Genomic DNA, 20,808 nt, shown 5'->3' on the forward strand with positions numbered 1-20,808 from the left:
CTCAGACTGCGGCGGAATGATGCTTTACTTAAATAAGAGATTCTTTAAAAATTGGATCCAGCTACGGTGGGAAATGGAGCTACAAGGTCAAGAGAAGCTGGAAGGCTACAATTGCCCATATCCCCAAAATAGCTTATGTAACAGAAGGGAGGAAATGCTTTTCTAATCCCCTATTCCTGTAAATTAAATTTTAATTGTTTTTAATTGCTGGATTTTAAATTGTGGTAGCTCACCTTAGGACCTGCTGGCAAAGAACAGATAACAATATCCAAATAACGTAGCCTGTGGGTCTAACGGTAGTTAATAATCCTGTTTTAATTTCTATTTCATTTATTAGTTTTGTTGAGGAAAGTTTGGTAACCCTCTCAAGGTGAGAGGGTGTGTGGACTAGCTAAACCTGGCAAGATTTCTTACTCTGTGGGTTTAACCCCCTAATGCATTAAATTGAGGTAAGCATGTTGGTTATATGAGGTTGGATTTATCCCGCAGGTCTTACTTCAGTATCTTAGTCACTAGAACTGTAGGCCATCAAGGCAGTGGATGGAGGAGGCAGTGTGCCTCTAAATACCCATTGCTGGGAGTCACAACTGGGGAGAGAATACTTCGCACTCAAGTCCTGCTTGCAAGCATCCTGAGGACATCTGGTTCGCCACTGCAAGAATGATGCATTAGATGGAACTTTGGCTTGCGCCTGCAGGGCTCTTATGTTTTTATGCATTAGTTCTGTGCATTATGCATACAGCCAGATACCATAGCAGCAGCAGCAGGAGCAGGTGGCGCTGTAGTCTAGACCACTGAGCCTCTTAGGCTTGCTGATCAGAAGGTCAGCGGTTCAAAACCACACGACAGGGTGAGCTCCCATTGCTTTAGCCCAGCTTCTGCCAACCTATCAGTTCAAAAGCATACCAGTGCAAGTAGATAAATAGGTACTGCTATGGCGGGAAGGTAAATGGCCTTTCTGTGCGCTCCGTCACGGTGTTACGTTGTGCCAAAAGCGGTTTAGTCATGCTGACCACATGACCCGGAAAGCTGTCTGTGGACAAACACCGGTTCCCTCGGCCTGAAAGCGAGATGAGCGCCACACCCCATAGTCGCCTTTGACTGGACTTAACCATCCAGGGGTCCTTTACCTTTTACCTTTATAGCAGCAAGTACCCCATTATTATCTCTACAGTGGTACCTCTGGTTGCAAACAGAATCCGTACCGGAGGTCTGGCCGCATCCCGAGGAATTTGCAACTGGAGGACTGCTTCTGGGCATGCATGCAGCATGGTTTAGCGCTTCTGTGCATGTGCGTGGCACGTAGAGCGCTTCTGCGCATGCGCACAGGACAAAACACCGAAAAATACTTATGGGTTTGCCACATCCGCATCCCAAAGATTACATAACCAGAGGGAAATGTAAGCAGAGGTACAACTGTACTACTTTAAATTTAGCATAGGGACTTGTATGTACAGAGGAGAGAAAAGCACTCTGTACTTGGAAAACTGATATTGGCCTAGGTGCCTCCCTAATGTGCTAGCTTTTTTCATGCATCAAGCTTTGTGGGATTTATGTATGTTCAGAGTTGGGGAAGTACTTGATTGTCTGCTGTTTGGAATATATGGTTTGCCTCTTATTTAAATTCTCCCTAGCGTGTCTTTCATCCCAAAATGTAAACTGCAAACTCCACTGGACTTAACTTCAAGTTAGCCTTTACTGGATACCCTAAGTATATTATCATAACCCTTTAATCAACAGCTGCAGTTCACAGCCAGATTTGGGTAAGTAGCTTATTATACAGCCCGACTTCAAAGGGGCTTCTTGCTCAATAACACATTCCATCCGAATCTGGTAAGCTACAGCCACTGCCCCCTACACTGATTTGCATTCTGGTGCAAATATTCCTGGAAACTGGTGTGTCCGAAAGGAAAATGCTGAAATGCAAAATACACCTTTGCAATTAAGAATGTTCTTACATGCATGAAACTGTAACAAACTTAGTTTGCAAAAAGGAATTGTGTTCAATTTTGCAAAGTAAGCTTGTTCAAAGGGCATGTGTTTGTGTGTGCGGGTGACTGAGTATGAGTGATATGAAAGGCTGTCACTGAAGCAGCTTCCTTTAAGCCAATTCCTTGAAATTATTTATTTCAGTTCCACATAAGCGCTGTGCTCATTTATGTAACGCTAAACTAATATGCCGTAGGAAAAACAAGCTGAAATGGAAAGATAATGTCTTCACACTCTTCCATAGACTCTGGTACAAATGATGTCATTCATGATACATTCCTAGCAAATGAAAAGAATAATAGGTTACAATCCATAGTCTTCAATCATCTTTATAGCAATGCTGGTGTCTTCTCAGTTGTTTCTATGTGTGGGGTTGTGATGCTGTTGCCAGTCACACTGGCCCAGTTTGCATGTTACATTAAACCATAGCTTATGACCAAGCAGCAGACCTGCACATGCTGTTGAAATCATGGACACACGAATCCTACCCTTCCTCATATACTTTGGGGGCTGTCTACTCACTCCTTCTGTAACTGCCTCACAGAAAGGACATAGGGGTAGAATAGCAATTTGTTAACTTCAGAAGGGTGGTTGTCATAATACAATGCAGCTATCAAGGCTGTAGTGTCAAGAGCCAAGGAGAATGCTATTCTTCCCAATTTCTTCTTGTTTTTTCCCTTCCATGCTCCAGTCTGATGGGCGGGGAAGGTATACTATGTCCTAGTACTGGTGAAATCAACTTGATTGGGAAGAATAGCATTATCCTTGGCTCTTGACACTACAGCCTTGATTGCTGCAACTTTAAGCAAACAACAACAACAACAGAACTGACTGCCTTAAAACCCCGGGTGAAACGTAATGAGCTGCCCTGCATAATCAGACCATTGGTCCATCTGGTTCAGTTCTGTCTCACACTGACTGGCAGGGACTTTCAGACAGAGGACCTTAGCAGCCCTAGCTGGCGATACTCAGGATTGAACCTGGAACTGTTTGAATGCTCCATAGGGTTGCTATATTCCCCCCAAACGTCAATTCCGCCTTTGAAATCCCTGTAATGTCCAACAGAATCCGGACATATGGCAGCCCTATCTTCCGCCACTGGACTATGGTCCTTCCCCTGGTCACATGGATGTATGAATGAAATGGAAAAAGCTTACCAACACCATAGTTCCATCTGCTATTTTTCGTTTGATGATAGTCTCGTTGCCATTCCACTTCTGCACTTGAATCAGAGTATCATTCTCTCTTGTTATAATGCTCTTAAAAATAATGATAAAAGTAAGAGTTATAAGGAGATGAATTTTTGGTTTTACCTGCTATCTTTCTTCTCCCCCACCAACAGCAATATACTGTATTTATCTAATTGAAGTTCTGATTATTAGCAGACCCCTCTGTCAAGATACTGCACTTCCCACCATGGGAACCATTCCTAGGGGAAACAATAATATTCACCTTGGCACGCCTGTTATCCATTGTTATTTCCTCAAACTCTTGGTCTAGCTTGAAGGAAATCTCAGCAACTTTAAAGACAGTCTCTGTTCTGATGGTGGCTACATCTTTGTCTGTGGTGATGATCATGGTGGGTTTGGCTAGGCTGGCCAGTTTCCTTTGGGCAAAACCTACTCCTGCAGATGAGAAGGAAAACAGAATTCCACCTTGGGAGACTGACATTACCCTGTCTCTCACCTAGGGCCACTCTCAACCATCTACCAACCCCATGAGTACACAATCCCTGGACCTTAACAAAGGCCCCCAAAATATGACCCAAAAGAAGAAGAAGAAAGCAAAAAACAGAGACAAAGAAAGGGGAAAGAAACAAGAAGATGGAAGGAGAGAGAAAGAGAAAATAGAAAAAGGAAAGGGAAAAAAGGAAAAGAAACATTAGAGAAAAATAAAAAGGACTTCTGATTCTCCATCTGCCAGTTACATAAAAACAGTGGGAGGAGAGTATTTAAGATATTCAGTCCATGATAACATCTATTTTCTGTTAAACAGTATTTCTTTTAAGCCAAAGTGCCTCAGACTCATTCTGAACAGTTTTCTTGTTGCCCCACTCCTTTCCCAGGGAAAACCTATTCTTTAGTGCTAAATCGGAGCAAACATCAATCCAGAGAAAATCTGCCGTTTCCTTGGATTGAATGCTAAAGAGCCATTTCCCCCAGGGGATAAGCCCTTAGTTTGTGACAAAATGTTTGCTTACCCAGTTCTTTCATATATTCATCAAAATTTTCACTAGAGATGAGTTTCCAGGTTCCTGAGAACTGCTCAACCATTATGTAAGAGTGATGGGGGGGAAATCCTCGTGAGTACTGCTGTATGGGGAAACATGATGATATTTTTTTGTAGGAAAAAGGTAGCTTTTGGCGGGCCAGCTCCAGATTTTTTTATGCCCTTGGCATGTTCAGACAGGGAGTTAGTTGCTACAGAATGTCGTCTCCTGGGCTGCCACCTGCCAAACTTATAAGGGTGGTGGGACTACCTAGAAGGTCCCTCTGCTGATCTGAGAGGGTATCTCAAATATTTGGGGCCTCAGTCATTTAGACCTTTAAATAGTTGGGTTGCCTAGGGGTTCACTACTATCTCTCATCAACTGATGACATATCCTACTACATTTCTCCGATGAAAATAGGGACGTCCCAGTCCATAGTGATAATTTTACTATTTATACCCCACACATCCTACTGGCTTGCCCCAGCCACTCTGGGCAGCTTCCACCATACATAAAAACACAATAAAACAGTAAACATTTTTTTAAAAAACTTCCCTATAGAGGAAGCTTGGGGATCGGATAACTCCATATCCTCCAGCATTTCTCCAATGAAAATAGGGACAGCCTAAGGAAAAGTGGGACATTCCAGGATCAAATCAGAAACCAGGACGGCTTTTCTAAATCAGGGACGTCCCTGGAAAAAAGGGACACTTGGAGGGTCTGTGATGATGCTTCTCCTCGCTGCCAGCACATTTCCCTCCTCCTGCCTCTTCAGGCCCAATGTTCAAGGAGGAGGAAAACAGGAAACAGCACTGCTGCTGTTCACTCATCTATTTGCTCACACTTTTCCCCTGGGCCTGATGCATGCAACTTGCATGTTTCAGCCTGGCAGAAGCTAGCTGCAAATTATAGCACTGACACTCTGTGTGGTCTGTCCTCCTCCGCTCCTCACTCCCCATTAACTTCCTTCTCTAGGGCCTGTCCTCGTGACATCACCAGGAGCATCTTGCCATAACATGGCCAGGGCCCATCCCTAGGTCTCAGATTTGGGCCCTGAAATCTCAGGGTCTGAGATGCCCTTGACCTGGCAACCCTAGTGGCCTGCAGGCCTCTTCCAGGTCCTTCCTTTTAATGGTTCTTTATCTTTAAGCTGGCATTGGATCAGTTTTTCACACTGAGGGCTCCTTCAAAGAGAGGACAATGCCTCTAAAAATCAGGCCACATTATAGACACACACGGCCTAATCATTGCAAATAATCCATTTATTTTTTTTTACTGGGCCTTCCCTCTCTTTAGCAGCTGTATAAAAAGGTAAAGGTACCCCTGCCCGTACGGGCCAGTCTTGACAGACTCTGGGGTTGTGCGCCCATCTCACTCAAGAGGCCGGGGGCCAGCGCTGTCCGCAGACACTTCCGGGTCACGTGGCCAGCGTGACAAGCTGCATCTGGCAAGCCAACGCAGCACACGGAACGCCGTTTACCTTCCCGCTGGTAAGCGGTCCCTATTTATCTACTTGCACCCGGGGGTGCTTTCGAACTGCTAGGTTGGCAGGCGCTGGGACCGAGCAGCGGGAGCGCACCCCGCCGCGGGGATTTGAACCGCCGACCTTTCGATCGGCAAGCCCTAGGCGCTGAGGCTTTTACCCACAGCGCCACCAGCGTCCCTAGCAGCTGTATAGCAGGCAATAATTCAACTGGTGAGGAACCGCCCCGTCAGTTGCATGCATATGCCGGAGGAAAGTAGCATTTGTTGGGTTTCTGCCTGTTATGTAGCTTGAGTAGAAAACTTGCTCTGGGGTAGAGGTGCAGAAGGTGGCAGGCCCATCCCGAAAGCATGGAAAAGAAAAGTGCTTGCAAATAAGTAGATAGATAGAAGCAATTTCAATCAAAGCAAATCATGTACTTGAAAAGGTCAGTGTTTCCCCAGAAACCTTTTTTAAAAGTTCACAGCTTACCTATACAGATATATTATCCTTAATACTGAGATTGCCAACACGGTGCTAAAGCCTTATGGCTTCAAAACCTGAAATATTTCCAGGGTCAAAAGGGGCCCAAGGACTTTTTCTTTCTGGGTAGGTGACATTCTAGAAAGGTGATGGATAGAAACTTTGTGTTAGTAGTACAGAGCGTTGGCAGGTTAAATGCTTGTAAGCTAATGAGGGTATCCTCATGTGTTCTTAAATCTCACCCTGAAGTGAAATTTCAATCCAGTTACTCAATCTCTCCCTTTCCTTCTCTCCACCCACCCTAAACAGCCATGACACTTGGTACAGTCCTCTAATAGACTGAAAAGTGCAGCTAGATAAAAAAAATGTCCGATACAAAACGCAGCAGGGAAGCAAAGCTAAAGTTGCTTTCTGGCCCCTGCGTGTCAGTGCACTTCAAATACTACATGTATTAGCAGAGAAAGTTGCTCTGGAAGTTTTGAAGGTTAATAAGAAAGCTGTGTGAGATAAAATGGTCATTACTGCTCCTTACCAGCATTTTCACAGAAGGAAACCACAATGATTACACTTAGGTCAAAGCAGAATAAATGAAAGAGAAAATAACTTCCACTGTGCAGTTGGATGCAAAATTTAGAGCTGGAAAAATGTGCCGTTAGAAAGCAACTGGCAATTGGAAAAATGGGCAGGGGCTGGGGATTATGACCCAATGTCAGGGACCACATGTACACAAATATAGGGCAGAATGCTTCAAAACAAACTGCCTAAACTATGTGAAAGTACCATCATCTTCTGGGCCAGAACCTTCTCTTCTTCACCTACATCTTTGGGCAGGTAGCACTTTTCACATCTTTGTAAATAGTCTCAAAGTCCACCTGTTTGGGCCTGTTAGTTAATGAACTAAGGCAGAATCATAAATGAATCTTCACTGTACTGTAAATAAGCACTGACTGTTATGGAGAAATTGCCGCAGATACAGGGTGTAAGCAAGGAGCAGAACACAATTTATGTTGGTTCAGCTTCTTATTAGTGTGGAGTGTCTGATGGGGAATTTGAGCAGCTGGAAAACCTGCTTTACTAAAAACAATTCTGCATTCAGTTAAGAAGCGGGTCAAGTTTGGATGCACAACTGATGCAATGTTGATGTAAAAAGCTATCCATTTGACACAAAACAATCCAAACAAACCTTTTTAACACCAGCAATGACTTCGCTATTATAGTGTCCCTTGTGGCTGTTACCTTTCTCCAGGCTGTGGGAATACTTCATGCCACTGTTGAATTTCTGCCTACTACTGTGTATAAAGGGACGCGGGTGGCGCTGTGGGTAAAAGCCTCAGCGCCTAGGACTTGCCGATCACATGGTCGGCGGTTCGAATCCCTGCGCCGGGGTGCGCTCCCGTTGCTCGGTCCCAGCGCCTGCCAACCTAGCAGTTCGAAAGCACCCTCGGGTGCAAGTAGATAAATAGGGACCGCTTACCAGCGGGAAGGTAAACAGCGTTTCCGTGTGTGCTGTGCTGGCTCGCCAGATGCGGCTTTGTCACGCTGGCCACGTGACCCGGAAGTGTCTGCGGACAGCACTGGCTCCCGGCCTCTAGAGTGAGATGAGCGCACAACCCTAGAGTCTGTCAAGACTGGCCCGTACGGGCAGGGGTACCTTTACCTTTACCTTACTGTGTATAAAGTTGAAAAAAGGAGAGGGTCAGTTAGAACAAGGAAACTTCAACTCCTTTTATCACCCATTTGTTTGCATCTGATATTTGCAATATCTGCCTCATTGTAAGATGATACCAATGAAAGTTGCATACTGTATTTGGTAGTTTGATCTCCTGTGGTGTCTCTGTACTATAAAGTTTCTGTCAACTTTAAGCTAGACTGGCAACCATCTTGCAGTAGCAAAGGTAATCTAACTCATTTGCTGAACTGTTCAAGAGGAAGCCTGCAACAATGTTGCCCTTCCTAATTACTTGTAATTAAAAGCAGGAACGTCAAATACAAAGCAGCTGTAGGATAGAAATCCTGATAGCCAGGAAAAAGGAAACACCTGAGTTTGTGTTGTAATGTATCTCCAGTCTAAGCAGAAAATGTCTTGTTTACGTCTCCAGTGTATTCCTGCTGTTTATCAATTTTTCCAAGATGAAGATCAAACTTTGTGAAGTTCCTTTTTCTTAGCTGTAGGCGGTTTAATGTCAGTTCTTACAGAACGATTAGTTATATTTTTTAGAATAATATTCAACAGGACATTGACTAGCAGGGTTTTTAGAACTCTTAAAGATCTTTGTCATTGTATTAGCAAAGCTTAGCTGCAAATCATGCCTGAAATCAGCCTCAGTTCAGATTAAGTCCAAGAAAACCACCAGTCCTGAAACAACATAACAACAAAACAACAACAAGAGTTGCTACAGAGCTTCAAGATGAGTATGACTCCAGCCTACCATTTTAAGGAGCAAGCAGGAGCCTGGCTTGCCCAGCAAACCTGTTTCCCAGGAAGCAATCTTTGCAACGCCTGTTTAGATGTCTGGAACATTGTGGCATGACTTTGCCACCTACTCCCAGTCCATGCCAAGCTTGGTTTATGTACCTGCATAAAGCACTGAGTTCAACTTTTGACTCATAAATTACTTTCATGTGGATTACTAGCTGGGTTGTGAATCATGTTGCGCAGTGGTAGATTCTGGAAGGCAGAAAGGACAAGACCTTTCCAACAGCTGCCCTATATGAAATACCATAAACTGAAGTCCTTGAGCTTCAGTCACCACTGCCTGAATGTCAGGAAAGCATAGAAGAGGCAGAATTGGTATGTTCTGCCTATTACAACTGGGGGAGTTTAGAGGAACTCCTTCATATATTCAAATAATGATGGGGGACTGTGTGGGCTAGCCCTCTGTTGCCACCATGCCTACACTGGCAATACATGTGGCAGTCATGTGCCCACCATCTGCACACTTGGCACACATTGTCTGCCAAAATACATGTGTGGAGCTCCTGGATAGCTCAGCTGATAGAGCATGGTGCTGATAACGTCAAGGTTTCAGATTTGATCCTTTTATGTGACAGCTGCATATTCCTGTATTGCAGGGGTTGAAATAGATCAATAATAATAATAATAATAAATAATAATAATAATAATACCCCACCCAACGGGCTGGGTTTCCCCAGTCACTCTGGGCGGCTCCCAACAGAATAATAATAATAATAATAATAATAATAATAATAATAATAAAGCGATAAAACATCAAACATTTAAAACTTCCCTAAACAGGGCTGCCTTCAGATGTCTTCTAAAAGTCAGATAGTTGCTTATTTCCTTGACATCTGATGGGAGGGCGTTCCACAGGGCAGACGCCACTACTGAGAAGGCCCTCTGCCTGGTTCCCTGTAGCTTCACTTCTCGCAGTAAGGGAACTGCCAGAAGGCCCTAGGAGCTGAACCTCAGTGTCCGGGCTGAATGATGAAGGTGGAGACACGCCTTCAGGTATACTGGGCTGAGGCTTTAAAAGTCAGCACTGACACTTTGAATTGTGACACTCAGGGTCTTCCAACTCTAGAATTCTATGATTCTATGATCTACTTACATGGAGGAGCTGTCTGTGCATGCATAGAACCCTTATCACATGAAGAAAACGGGCAACACATGACCTCATGTGTGAAGTGTTTATCTGACCACCCTGACTGTGCTTTCTGGGAACTGCAGCTACACTTCCCAGCACTCTTAACAAACTACAGTTCCCAGTATTCTTTTTTTGGGGGGGGGGGGTGCTTTAAAATGTGTAGTGTGTACACAGCCTTCATAATGAGAAAAGCTTTGTTTGTTGAATATCTTCCCGTCATGAAGCTGATAAATTCACTGGAGTCCTGCCAAGAAAAAAGAAAAACCAGAACCCTACTCCTGTAAGGCTCTCCCAAGGGCCACGTAAACAAGAGCTGCTTGTCACAAAGAATAATAGAATAATTTCCCTCTATAAAAGCCCAGCTGTATAACTGAAAACTCATTTCCCCTCTTAAATGGGCAAAGAAGCAAGAGTCAAAGCTAGGAGCCAGCGAGAGGGAGGAAATGAAGGAACAAAGTTCAAAAAAAGACTGATTCCTTTCAAAAATGAGTGAAAGGTTGAATAATATTGTTAGGCGGCCTCAAAGGTCTCTCACCATCTAGCTTAAAGCAACACCAGTGCTATACACTAAAAGCACTGTGAAACTATTTCAACAAGCGTGAATTTCCCTAAAGAATCCAAGGTACTGTCAGTGGCGTAGCGTGGGTTGTCAGCACCCAGGGCAAGGCAAGTAATTTGCGCCCCCTAACCCGTGAATTTGCGCTCCCTAACCCGTGGATTTGCGCCCCCTAACCCGTGGATTTGCCCTAACCCCAGATGTTGCGGCCGGCCCCCCCTGCACCCCCCACGCTACGCCACTGGGTACTGTGCTTTGTTAAGGGTGCTGCTAAGACAAAAGCAAGGACTGCTTCAATCAGCACATCGTCAGACTCTGGAACTGGCTTCTCCAAGATTCTGTTCACATATAAAGGAGAAGCTACCTAACTTGCATGTTCCAAAACAATGTGCAACCCAAAACACAGAAATCCTTTGAAATTTGCACATTTTTGCAGTGCAGTTTTTCAGCCCAGTATTGTACCAAAAAATAATAATAAAATCATATACTATAAAAATGCATTTATTAGGGGAAATACCGTAACACAAAAATCTATATTAGGGGAAATTGCATGCCAAAGCATGCATATTTGGCAAAATCACATAGGTTTGGAAAAATGAGAAATTGAGAGAAACCAAATTACAGTTTTGCCCATCCCTAGCAAGAACAATTCTTCCTTTTCTTTTCTATTTGCATTTGTCCATAACAGCATAAATCAGGCATAGGCAAACTCGGCCCTCCAGATGTTTTGAGACTACAAGTCCCATCATCCCTGACCACTGGTCCTGTTAGCAAGGGATGTTGGGAGTTGTAGTCCCAAAACATCTGGAGGGCCGAGTTTGCCTATGCCTGGCATAAATCCTAATCAGTGACATGTTTGATTTGTCCATTGATTTCACCAGATCTGTTCTGAGTGTGAACTGAGTGTGAATTAAAGGAGACAAGCCAGTTTAAGCTTCCAGTTCTATGCACACACATACAATGGAGTAAGTAAGGTAAAGATAAAGGGACCCCTGACCATTAGGTCCGGTCGTGGCCGACTCTGGGGTTGCGGTGCTCATCTCGCTTTATTGGCCGAGGGAGCCAGCGTACAGCTTCCAGGTCATGTGGCCAGCATGACTAAGGTGCTCCTGGCAAACCAGAGCAGCACACGGAAACGCCGTTTACCTTCCCGCCGGAGCTGTACCTACTTATCTGCTTGCACTTTGACGTGCTTTCAAACTGCTAGGTTGGCAGGAATGGAGTAAGTACCATGCTAAAATTTCAGTGGGACAAAGTTTGGAGTAAGAATGCATAGGGTCTAGCCGTATGAGTGCACTTCTGAAACTACTCACCCATGAATGGGCCTATGAACTTTAGTAGGCTAAGGCTGCAATCCTGTGCATATTTAGTAAGGAGTAAATCCCTCTGAACTGAATTTGGTCTTACCTTTGAATAGACATGCACAGGACTGTAATGTGAATCAGCGTGACATGAGAGTTGATTGCATTCATTTTCTCATAGCCACTCTGATTCAAAAATCACTCCCATAACATTTACATGATATTGTAATAAGAATCTTTTGATTATCCAAGCTGCCACATCTGAGCAGCTTTGAAGATCACAGTCTTTGATCCACCTACCCAAGAGCAACTAAAGCAGCTCTTCTACCACCATGCATTTAAAGTTTTGGCATGCACCATTTAAGACAACTCAAGTATTTCTATGCTGCTGAGTTATGGAAGAAGATAGCACTGTGGGCCCCACTATCTTCTGAATGAACCATGCACAGGATTCCTCTGTTAGTAATTGTGAGTGTGTAATCATGTGGTGGCGAGGAGTCATTACTAAATCAATGCAGAATAAAGGTTACAATATTTCCTCCCCAACCAGGAAAATTAATTAGGATGCAACAGCAGAAATTGCCACAGACACTCAAGCACAATAATTAAGTGCTGACAATACAGTGATTTATATTGCAGTGACTAATAGTACTATGACCCACTGAGAAAGGAAGAAACTCTGGTAATTGGAGTCCTTGAGAGTCTCTGTTACCATTGGCTAATCTTTTGAGGGTCACATGTTCAGGGTTTCTTTTTAAAGTCATCATCTGGCTGTATAGTAGAGGTGCTGTGCTCTTTGTGGTGCTTAGTTAAACTTGTAAGAAGTTCCTCAGGAGACTTAGTTAATCCTACACCATGTGTGAACAATTTTTGGGAACCTGGAAGCTTGTTTCCACTGAAAAATTTGATGACTATATGAAAGAACTTGGTAAGTAGGAAGCAATATTTTTTGTGGGTTTGGTTATGATGCTGAGTTTTTTGCTTTAGTTTTTTTATGTGTGAAAATACTTTTTCCCCAGCCACATTGATAACTAAAAAACAAATTATCAGCTTCTGTTCTGTAAGTATATAGTTCTGAATTTAATATTAAGTTGCTGAGTTTACTGGATTTAGACTTCTTTAATAAAGTGAGAGTCTGGATGGAATGCTGTAACTCAAATCAAGTTGTTGTTGCATAATCCTATGCATGCTTATTAAGCAGGTGCCACATTGTTATTTTGAATGATTTCCAAGTAAATTGCATGGTAATCCTAAAGAAGCTTATTAAGTAGTAAGACCTATTGTAAGCTCAGCCCATTTTCCACACAAAGGCTACAAGGGTACCATTTTTATCTGTTAATTTTTCTGTTTTTTAACTAGTACTAGAAAAAAGTCTGTAACACGGGACTATTCAAAAAATCTACTTAAAGTGTTTATAGTGCTAGGCCATTTTTTAAAAACTTATTGAAATCCTTTCTACTCATTACCATTTAATCATGTTGCTGAACTGATAGCTACCTGAATAGTGTTGCTACTATTTTAGCAGTGGGATATCTAGAAAGAAAAGCCATAAGTGCCGCTTGCCAACAAAATATTTCAGTGTGGAGTGCTTCTCTTCATGAACCAGCTAATCTGTGGTGTTTTCCCTCCTTTCTGCTTGCTTTTAAACAGTGCCCGCTGGACATGCTCAGCCCCCAGTGGTCTGGGGGGTGGTTCTTCATGGGTAGGGGGATATTGAAGTACTGGTAGCCAGTTTAGCTACATCACTCTTTGGTTTCTGTCCATTTTGGGGTTCATTTGAAAGTAACTTCTCAGAAATGATATATCCATCCAATGAGGTGGTTTTCCTCTAGCCTATGTACCCAGATGTGATTTTCATCCTGTTCTCCATCCGTTCTATTCTCCCCCGCCCCTGTTCAGTCTTCAGTCCCCCCACCCCCATTTCTGAGCTCAACTGGTATTTTATGAGCAGTAAACACATTCAGTCCTCACTGAGCTGGGTTTTTATGGGGGTGGACCCCCTAAGTCCCCCCCCCCTAAAAATACTTTGTGTTTCTGCAACCATTAGGAAGGTTACCATGAGTTTGCTGATACTCTCCTCTTATTCATGGGCAGTGTGGTTTTGACAACAGAAAGGCCAGCATACTGGAAATGGATAGTGGCAAGCACCGTAAAGCAGGGAGCATGGTTTATGTAGTACATAAATGAAACTCTGTAATTGGCTACCGTCTTTTTGTTTTTTATTGCATTTATATCTCCAAGGAACTCAAAAGTGGTAAACAAGTTTTCCCCTGAGATGTGTCAGTGGCCACCAGTACAGGACTTACCCTTGCTTGCCTTTCCTCTGCTCTCTCTAGAAGCGGTCCACACTTTAAAGCTTCATGTCCAGGCACTCTTTTTTTTGCTCTGGAGCTTTCTCCGTGAAGACCCACTCTCTAAAGCTGAATTGGAGCAAACTGCATTCCACGGAAAACCTGAATTGTCATTTGTTGCCCTTCAGCTTTAAAGAGAGGGTTTTTGCAGGGAAAGCTCTGGAAGCAAAAGAAAAGAAGAGTGCTCGGACACTGAGCTTTAAAGCGCAGGATAAAAGGGGATTAGGCACGTTCATGGAGGAGAAGGTTATCAATTGCTACAAGTCATGATGGCAATATGCTACCACTTCAGAAGGTCACAATGGTCATCTGAATATGTCACTGAGAAACACAAGCAGGAAATTGCTATTGTGCACACATCCAGCTTGGGACTCTTGGAGGCACATGACTACTGTAGAAAATGGCATCCTGCTCTGGATAGATGTTCGTCCTGCACTATCTCAATAGCACAGCATGGGAATGCATAACACTTCATTCTCCATTTTGCCACCAATGCTCTTCTCCTGAAATAGTTTTTCTCTAGCTGTTTCTTCCGGTTATGCTCTGCCCAGAGGTAGACCCCGTTTTGTGTGTGTGTGTGTGTGTGTGTGTGTGTGTGTGTGAATAGTTGCAGAGAAGGGAAGCTTGAGAAGAAGAAGAGTTTGGATTTGATATCCCGCCTTTCACTCCCTTTAAGGAGTCTCAAAGCGGCTAACATTCTCCTTTCCCTTCCTTCCCCACAACAAACACTCTGCCCATGTTGTGCTTTTAAATCTTCCCCACTCTTTCCTTAAAGTAATCCTGCAGGACCTAGCTTGGGATGTCCCACTGCCCTGACTAGTTAACTGCCTTGATCTTCAGACACCCAGCAGCTTACGCTGAGAGCTTAACAGTGTTTCATTTGGCTTCTAGGCGTGGGCTTTCCCACCAGGAAGTTGGCTGGTGTTGCCAAGCCCAATGTGATCATCAGTTGCAACGGAGATGTTATAACCATCAAAACAGAGAGCAGTTTAAAGAACACCGAGATTTCCTTCAAACTGGGGGAACCATTTGATGAGACCACAGCAGATGACAGGAAAGTAAAGGTATGTCCTGCTGTTTTCTTAATTTATTTGATCCGAGTCTTGGTGGTGCAGGATGGATATCACTTGAAGTGTGGTGTGGGAGGTGGAGTGGATCTGAAAGATCAGATTTGGATGGACTGATTTCTCCACCTGAATGTGGAGGAAGAGTTTGCCCAAGGTATCAAGCAGTAGTTAATGGTCATGGGAACCTTTGGTATGCACTTCCAAGGCCATGGATGGGGAACATTTCTTATCCGGAGGGCCACATTCTCTTGTCAACGACTGTTTGGGGGCCATGTTCTAGGGGTTGGCAGGGTCCAATGGAAGAGTGGGCAGAGCACTGGAGGTGGTGCTGATTTTTGTCTAGTGGGCTACATTCCAACCACATACTCTCTCTCCCCTTATTTACATATCTCTACTTTCTATCCAGCCAAGCAAAAAGCTTTATCTGGAGGGTACCACCTTGGCTACCCCTGGTTTAGCTTCTGGAGATGTGTGCTTTGGCAATCACTCCATGGTTTGCCAGTTCATGCATTGGGCGAAACCATAAATAAGCTTCTTAACCACAGTTTAACATGATTTTGGATCCACTAACCAGATATCCACTCTTTTCTTGGCAGAGTATTGTAACATTAGACAATGGGTCACTCAATCAGTCACAGAAATGGGATGGCAAAGAGACCACAATAAAAAGAAAAATAGAAGATGGAAAGCTGGTTGTGGTGAGTTCTTTTTCTCTTGTATCTATATTGCAATGTGACAGTAGAAATGGCAAAATTATGCGCTACCGCTAATGAAAGGGAGAGATAAAAATGGAAGCAACGATGCAATCTATACTAAATGCCATGCATGGTGACAGAAGAGCTTAATAGGTACAGAAATTACTTTTAAGGGGGCATGGAATGCAATTGCTCAAACAATTTTTTACATCAAAACAGCACACTTTGATGGCTGCTCCTTGCAGGCATTTGTATTTGGACAATATATCTGTAAACATGGTGTTTCTCATTTTGTGAGAGCCATGGTACATAATCTGATCCAGCATTTCCTTGCATTTGAACCTAAGGAAACAGGAACGGGAAACAGCTAAAATTCACTTGGGACAAACTTTAAATCGAACAATATGCTGCTATGGTTTAAGGCAGCTGAAAATGTTTGGATTGCAACTCACATCAGCCCCAGTCAGCATGGCCGTGATAACGGGCTGATGGGAACAGTAGTCCAAGACATCGGGTGGGGGAAGGCTGGTTCAAGGGCATCACTCAATCCCATTTTAAAGTGCTATTGACTCAGTGATATTGTTAAGAATACATGTTAATTGGAATCAGTGGGCTTAAATGGTCTTTGATGATGAAGGTAATGTTCTGAATACCATTTTTGCAAGTGTATAGACATAGGGTCAGATGGAAAAGGTAGGTATGCAGGTTGTTGGAAGGCACTGGAAATTGAGGGAGTTCCTGTTGCCAGCTACAGCGTAACTTCCAGATTGGATTACTGCAGTGTGCTCTAGGTGGGGCTGCCCTTGAAGACAACACAGAAACTTCAAATGGTCCAAAATGCAGCAGCCAGGTTACTGGCTGGGGTCTACTTGGAATTTGCAAAAAAGAAACAAACCATTTTGAAACAGTTTCATTAGTGGCCAGTTGTATTCTGGGCCCAATCCAAGGCACTCACAATACTATTTAAAGCCCATATGCTCAAAATATCTGAGAGGCTGCATCCTTCCCTACTCACCATCTTGGATATTAAGATAAGCAGAGGGAGCCCTCTTGGTAGTTCCACCCCCTTCATAAGCCTGGGATGTGTGGTAGGCCCTGAGTTGTGAAATTCCCACCTCAGAGAGGTGCATCTGGCACCTTCGCTACACAGCTTTCGGCAGATGCTGATGATGCACCTATTTAGCCTGGCTTTTGAAATGTGAGATGTGTGCTTTCAGGACCCACCCTGTCCAAATGACTGTAATTTGTTTTAATTGTTTTTAATACTGAATTTTATAGTGCTGTAACCTGCCTTGGGACCTACTGGAGAAGGACGGGCAATAAATTTGGCACTAATTGATGGGCTTATAAAATCCATCCTGTTGAGTAAAGGGACATATTCCGTGGCCAGTACCTACAGGGTTTCAAACCATCTCTGCAATTGGCAGAACACAGGTTTTATAAACAAACTGATGACAGTTTTTAATACTGGGGTTTAATTGTTGTAACCTGCCCTGGGACCTTAGGGTGAAAGGTGTGTTGTTCTTCCTAATAATGGTTTGCAATGAGTAGACAAATAGCTCCCTGCTTGCCACCCCAATGTGTAGGATCTCAGGGGCAGGGGACATCAAGTATTAATGGCAACTACTTCAAAGATGCTACAAGGGTGCTGTCTAAGACTTTCTGCAAGAGGAATCCCACAGACACATAAGCGGGTTGACCAGCTTGCAGGCGTGAACTTACCTCCAAGTTTCTTTGGCTGTTGTGCCAGTTGTCAGATCTAGCCAAACTTACTGAACTCTGCACATGTCCATGCATGTAGACTACCAGCCGTAGGCATAGTTCACAGATTAAGGGAGACGCCAGGTAATTGGATGAAACAGTGGTTGATACTGCCAGTCAGCATTAAGGTACAGGGAAATCTGGGCACCTCTCTGCCTAGCTTCTCTTCTGTCAGGGTGTATCTCTTTTTTGCACCGAAAAAGAATCAAAATTATCTTCCAGGACACACGCTCTTATCTCCAAATCTCTATCAGAGGTTGGGAAGCTGTGGGTTCTCCAGATGTTGTTTGACTACAGTTCCCACAATCTCACACTGTTGCTGAAATCAGAAGGGCCACAAGTTCCCCATCAACACTGTTCTCTATATTTTGCCTTTTATTAGGAACATACTCAAAAGCACTAGTGATAACAAACGTAGAATACCAGGACCCAGACCTCCAAAACTTTACAGCTCTAAAACTGTGCTTTGAATTGAGTCCCAAAATATGTTGGGAGAGGTGTGTTGTCAATAATCTATTGGGCAACAAACTAGTGGCTGCACTTTTGAAGCTGCTGGAATTTTCTAGACTGCATTTTGGGAAGTCTGACAGAGAGTATATTAAACTAGTGCAGCTTAGAAGTCATTGAGGCATAAAAACAATTTACTGTGGCTTATTCTGCCTCTGCATGACAATCAGTTATACATCATTCTTCTTCAGGGTTTGAGGTTATTGGGGGACGGAGAATCTAATTTTGGGGGCCCATGGAAATCTGTTGGTGAGAAGCAAGCTACTGGGGCTCAGGAAAAGCTTTGGGTTTTCTGGGGTTCTGGCCTGACCCCATGCTTAAGGTTTAGAACAAGCACTTTACATCCAGAACGATCTCTTAGTGAGTACTGACTTCCCACCTGCATCTGGCATGTTAAGTTGGTTCCCCACAAAATCACTTGTTGTGTTCAGCATTTGACATTCACCAGAACAAGGCTCCCTTTATATGTGGGGGCATGGAAGCTGCTGCCATGTATGCAAATATGTGCACAGCTGTAAGATGCTTGTGAATGATGTAACAGTGGTCACCAGTGAGGTTGCCGGTTGGTGGTGTGAACGATCATGTGATTTGGGCCAGGCCCATTTTGCTGTGTCATTTTGTCAACAACTCTGACTTGTGACCTGCAGAAGCATCTCTCATACTACTGTGGCTGCATCTGAATGGAGGCTTGTTCTCTAGTAATCTAGTTCTGGTCCTCCTGCATTTACAAACACCATAAGGGATGTGAACAGGAGATGCTCCATACTCTGATAACCCCCAGATTAGACCATTGCAAGCTGATTTATGTGGGACTCCCCTTAAAAGCTGTAGGTGCTGCAGAACTTGCAGTGAAGCATCTGTATTGGTTGCCTATTCTCCTCCAAGCCTACTTCAAGATGTTTGTGTTAGTGTTTAAAGCCCTAAAACTTTAGCCTCAAACATCTGAAAGAGAAGCAACAGCCTGGAGATTTAGATAAGCAGAGAAGGCCCTCCCGGTTTAGGGGGTGACAAGCTGTGAGAGAGTCCTCTTGGCAATGGCCCTCAAAATGTGGAACTCCCTCACCACAGAGATGCATTTGGCACAATCTTTTAACAACAAATGTTGGTTGCCGAAGATGAACCTCTTTACCTGTGCCATTAAGAACTGAGTTTGGTATTCTACCTGTAATGTGTGTTATGGATTATGATTTTAAGGTTATGGGTTTGGGGTTTTTTACTGTGGTTTTTTTATGCTGACACTTGTCCTGGGATCTTTTGGTGAAGGGCAAGTAATAAAACAATTAATACTGCTGTCTTAGCTAAAGTCAGACTGCTGACTCAACTGTTGGCATTCTTGTAAATCTTGAAACTTTTCACTTCAACAATTATATATTTGAACAATTGAACACTTGAGCAACTTGTTTGAAGTTGCTTGTATGAAAAGAATGGATTTTGTGATGTACTGATTCTCCTGTCTTTTACCTCCTAGGAGTGTGAAATGAACAACGTTGTCTGCACCAGAGTGTATGAGAAAGCATGAAGATAGACTCCTTCCCCTGTGTGGTTAGTGGGACACAGAAGCAGAAGAGTTAGCTGGTTCGGGATGCAGAGCCCCACAAGGCAGTTGCTTTCTCCAAAGAACTGATATGTTATTGATAGAACCGTTCCAAAGAACCTGTATACAGTATTCAACCTAAAAGTATGGTGACTATTCAATAAAGTGCTTAATGATAAAGAAACAATGTTGCTGTTTCCTTTCGGTCAGATTCTGTATGGAAGTCAAATAAGGAATATATCCAAAGTGAGATTTCAGAATTCTTTCTGTGGGATCTGCCAAGCTTCATTAATCCCCCCTTAAAATAGTAGCAAAAACCTGGCATCTAGAACAGCCATTTCTTTTCTACAGCAGAAGGTTCTGACCTTCCTTGGTGTGGGACCTGCATGGATGCTCAGTCAGCTGTCATAGGAAGTCAGAACATTGGTCTATCTAGCTGGGTATTGTCTATACCAGGGTTTCCTAAACTTGGGTCTCCAGCTGTTTTTGGACTACAACTCCCATCATCCCTAGCTAGCAGGACCAGTGGTCAAGGATGATGGAAATTGTAGTCCAGAAACAGCTGGAGACCCAAGTTTGGGAAACCCTGATCTATACCAAGTGACAGTGCTTCTGCAGGGTTCTGTCCCAGCCCTACTGGAATATGCCAGGGATTGAATTCAGGACCATCTGCATACAAAGCAGATCTTCAGCCACTGAGCTCCACTCCACTGATGGACATTTGGCAGCAGTGTGCATGGGCAATATATACTTCATGCACAAACATGCAGGCATCTCTCTCACACACTTCTTGGCACAGTAAGGAATCTTACCAAGTCATCCAGCACTGGGTTGGGGAGGAAATGTTGCAATTAACTCCATTTTGTTTGCTTTCCCCATTGCCGTTCGTTCATGGAACTTTTCCGTCGCATCCGCACTACATTGTCCTCATCAAAATGCTCTCCCACACATTTAATCGGAGAAGCTCATCTAGAAGGGTGGGGCTTTAGCTCAGGGGCTGAGCAGACACTGAGGAGTTGCAGGGTTGATCCCTGGCATCTCCCCAATTAAAAGGATGTTGGGAATGGATGGGAAGGACTTGTGCCTGAAAGTTGATGTGACTCAGAGTACGCAACTGGCTTCAAGGGTTCAGTAGTCTGACATGAGCCAGCCTCATGTGTACACAGGCAGAAGAAGCATAGTTTGCTTAACTCTCAAAGATGATGGTTCAAGCAACCCAGATGAAGAATTATGTGTGAAGGCTGGATTCAGTGCCATATCATATCAGATACACAACTGCTCCCCAAAC

General features: G+C 43.7%; 2 protein-coding genes across 7 annotated transcripts; one reads left to right on the plus strand and one right to left on the minus strand.

Moving 5' to 3' along the window:
* Positions 1-2,096: 2,096 nt before the first annotated feature.
* On the minus strand, positions 2,097-6,276 carry LOC114600469 (myelin P2 protein-like). 6 transcript variants are annotated; one of them, XM_028736609.2, is made up of 5 exons: positions 6,153-6,276; positions 4,190-4,301; positions 3,442-3,614; positions 3,147-3,248; positions 2,097-2,268 (listed from the first exon to the last, which is right to left on the minus strand). In XM_028736609.2, the coding sequence occupies exons 2-5, from the start codon at positions 4,260-4,262 to the stop codon at positions 2,218-2,220; spliced, it is 399 nt and encodes a 132-aa protein (XP_028592442.1). In that variant the 5' UTR covers positions 4,263-4,301; positions 6,153-6,276; the 3' UTR covers positions 2,097-2,217. The 6 variants fall into 6 exon arrangements, with proteins under 6 accessions (XP_028592442.1, XP_028592444.1, XP_028592447.1 ...); XM_028736611.2 differs by having other exon boundaries at positions 4,190-4,298; positions 6,153-6,234; XM_028736614.2 differs by lacking the exon at positions 6,153-6,276 and adding an exon at positions 5,679-5,787.
* Positions 6,277-12,372: 6,096 nt separating this feature from the next.
* LOC114600471 (fatty acid-binding protein, adipocyte-like) lies at positions 12,373-19,707 on the plus strand. The gene is made up of 4 exons (XM_028736615.2): positions 12,373-12,533; positions 14,848-15,020; positions 15,620-15,721; positions 19,455-19,707. Exons 1-4 carry the CDS (start codon positions 12,461-12,463, stop codon positions 19,503-19,505), a joined length of 399 nt encoding a protein of 132 aa, XP_028592448.1. The 5' UTR covers positions 12,373-12,460; the 3' UTR covers positions 19,506-19,707.
* Positions 19,708-20,808: the final 1,101 nt, after the last annotated feature.

Source organism: Podarcis muralis, chromosome 8 (assembly GCF_964188315.1).
Source record: "Podarcis muralis chromosome 8, rPodMur119.hap1.1, whole genome shotgun sequence".
NCBI lineage: Eukaryota > Metazoa > Chordata > Lepidosauria > Squamata > Lacertidae > Podarcis > Podarcis muralis.